The sequence below is a fragment of the Apaloderma vittatum genome, unplaced genomic scaffold (genome assembly GCF_000703405.1).
Source record: "Apaloderma vittatum isolate BGI_N311 unplaced genomic scaffold, ASM70340v1 scaffold25787, whole genome shotgun sequence".
In the NCBI taxonomy this organism is placed as follows: Eukaryota; Metazoa; Chordata; class Aves; order Trogoniformes; family Trogonidae; genus Apaloderma; species Apaloderma vittatum.
Window position 1 is genome coordinate 2,872 of NW_009726007.1, and position 2,438 is coordinate 5,309.

Genomic DNA, 2,438 nt, shown 5'->3' on the forward strand with positions numbered 1-2,438 from the left:
TTTTTAAAAAATAAAAATCACTTGTGCAGATGTTTGCAGAGAAGGAAATTGCACCCTCGTGTGCACACGCGGCTGGAATTTCTCCCTCGCGCCGACAAGCAGCGATCCCCCCGCAGCAAAGAACCATCGAAACCACGGGCCCGATCCCAGACACGCTCAAACCCACGAAGGAAGACAACAAGCAATATGCACAGCATTCAAGACCTTTGTTTTAAAACAGAGGAAAAAGACTCAGAATTAAGAAAAAAACCCAAACCCCAAACAAAAACCCAACAACAACGACAACGAAACAACAAAAAAACCTTGGGCTGCCTCCAGCGCTGCCTTTCCAAGGGACTCTCGATGCAGAAAAAGAGGATGTGGCTGCTCTAAACCAGCCTTCCCGGGGCTCCTTTCACCTGATCCCCGCCACGGGCACCTGCTGCTGCTTGCGGATCTTGTTGAACAGCTCCATGTACTGAACCATCGTGTCTGCGGGGCCGTAGATGCTGTCGTGCTTGGCGCCGAACACGGACGGGATGCCGGGCGCGTGGTTCCCCATGAAGCTCTGCATGAACTCCATGAGCAGGTTCCAGCAGTCGTTGGCGATCACGCAGGGGCAGTACTCCACCTGGAAACAGAAACCTCAGCCCTGAAACAACCACGTTTTGGGACGCGCCGCGCTTTGCTTCTCTCTGCCTCGCGAGAGAGAGAAAATGCTTCTTGTAAAAACACCTGAGGATATCGAGCACGTAACAAGGATGGAGAAATATAAACAAACAGGAATGTGCAAGCAATCCCTCCGAAAAGGAAGAGGAGGTAAAACACACCTTGTAAGGACATTGCTTTTATTGAATCCCCAACAGCAGAGAGGTCTCGGGACATTGGTTCAAATGCCCCGTTAACTTTACCCCGTCCAAAACTAAACTTCATTCCCACGTGCTGGTGGGCTGACGACGCGCGTGGCTGTGACAGCTTTCAGGAGCACGCTGCAAAAAGCCTTGGGATAAGGGCTTGAAGCGTTTTCCTAAATACAAGTCTGGTCCCAAATCAAGAGCAGGTCCTAATGCAAACCCTGACAAAACTACTAAACTAAAAGAGAAGCAGTCAGACTGCCTGGCCAATCTGGTCCTGAACTCAAGTTTAGGGTAAAACACACTTCTCTTGAGCATCAGGTCCACAGCAATGCTGATGCCTCAACATCTGTGTGTGCTGTAGTGCAGAAATCAGCCATTTCTCAACCCTCCTCCCTGCTGGAACACCTGCCTGAGCAGGTGTGACTATTAACTGTGTATCAGATGATAGGTTTTGTGTGTTTAGAAGAAGCATAAGCTCAGATTCTGAAAGACCATTAAGCACCTAACTCTCAGCTATGTTGCAGACTGTTAGGCACCTGCAGTATGACCTGCTCTGCTTTGCCCTTCCCAGCCCAGCTCCCTGCCTTTCTGTGAGATTCAGTCCACCTGAGGCTTGTCCACGCTTTTGAGCCCCCAGCGCAGCAATCCAGGCCAGCACACCGTTGGGTCTGATGCCTGCCAGAAGCCCTCTGGTGAGGAGAAAACCATCGGTACACCCTGCGAGCAGAACGTGGGGCAAGAGGGCCCTGCAACCCTGGGGTTGCGACTTCTCAGGATGGAGAAAAGCCCCAAACCAGCACGAAATTAGCAGCTGGAGAGGTCGTTCCGTGCCCCTTGGCAGGCTTATTAGCCTCGAGTGCGCTACTAGTGGTGTGCAGCAGGACTTCAAGCAGCTTTTCCGTCTGACAGCATCCCTTCAGGGTTTTGTTTATTGACACTTCAAGAGAGGCTTCTCAGTAGCTGCAGCTGAGCCGAAGCACCTGCCTGAGTTGAACCTCGTTGTGAAAAGGAGATAAAGACCCTGCCCGCTGCACACATGAACGCAGCCAGTACGAACTGCCAGCCGCGAGCAATACAATCAAGACACAGCGGGGACGGGGGATTTCTAGCCTCCGACACGGCATTTCCCCATCTGCAGTCGTATTCCATACCCTTCAAAGACGATTCTTACCTCTACAGATATCCCGCGGGCACTGGGCCCCATTGTAACCGTGCCCACCTTCACCAAGAAGTCACAGTACTGGTAGCGGGTGCCCCGGCTCTCGATCTTGTTCGCTTTGGCGTTCTGGAAGAAGCCTTTCAACTTCACCATAAGGATATCGAAGTTGGCATCTGCTATGAGGCAGGGACCGTTCTCGAAGAGAGCGAAGCAGCTGAGGGGATATTCGGAGTTGTGCATCACGTACATCAGCTTGCCCGTCTGTCCTGAAACAAGAGCAATGGGCTGTAAAACCAAAAACAAAACAAAAGTCCTCCTGTCCTCTCCCATGAGTTCTGGCTGGGGTGGGATGTGCTGGGACATGTCCAGAGAGGGCACACCTGACTTATAGCATATTCTAAAAGCTGGAAACAATTTTTATGTATCCATTTCTGGCAATGCAG

General features: G+C 51.4%; 1 protein-coding gene across 1 annotated transcript; it reads right to left on the reverse strand.

The window, feature by feature from the left end:
- Positions 1-286: 286 nt before the first annotated feature.
- Positions 287-2,257, reverse strand: MED20 (mediator complex subunit 20). The gene is made up of 2 exons (XM_009873136.1): positions 2,008-2,257; positions 287-610 (listed from the first exon to the last, which is right to left on the reverse strand). Exons 1-2 carry the CDS (start codon positions 2,242-2,244, stop codon positions 395-397), a joined length of 453 nt encoding a protein of 150 aa, XP_009871438.1. The 5' UTR covers positions 2,245-2,257; the 3' UTR covers positions 287-394.
- Positions 2,258-2,438: the final 181 nt, after the last annotated feature.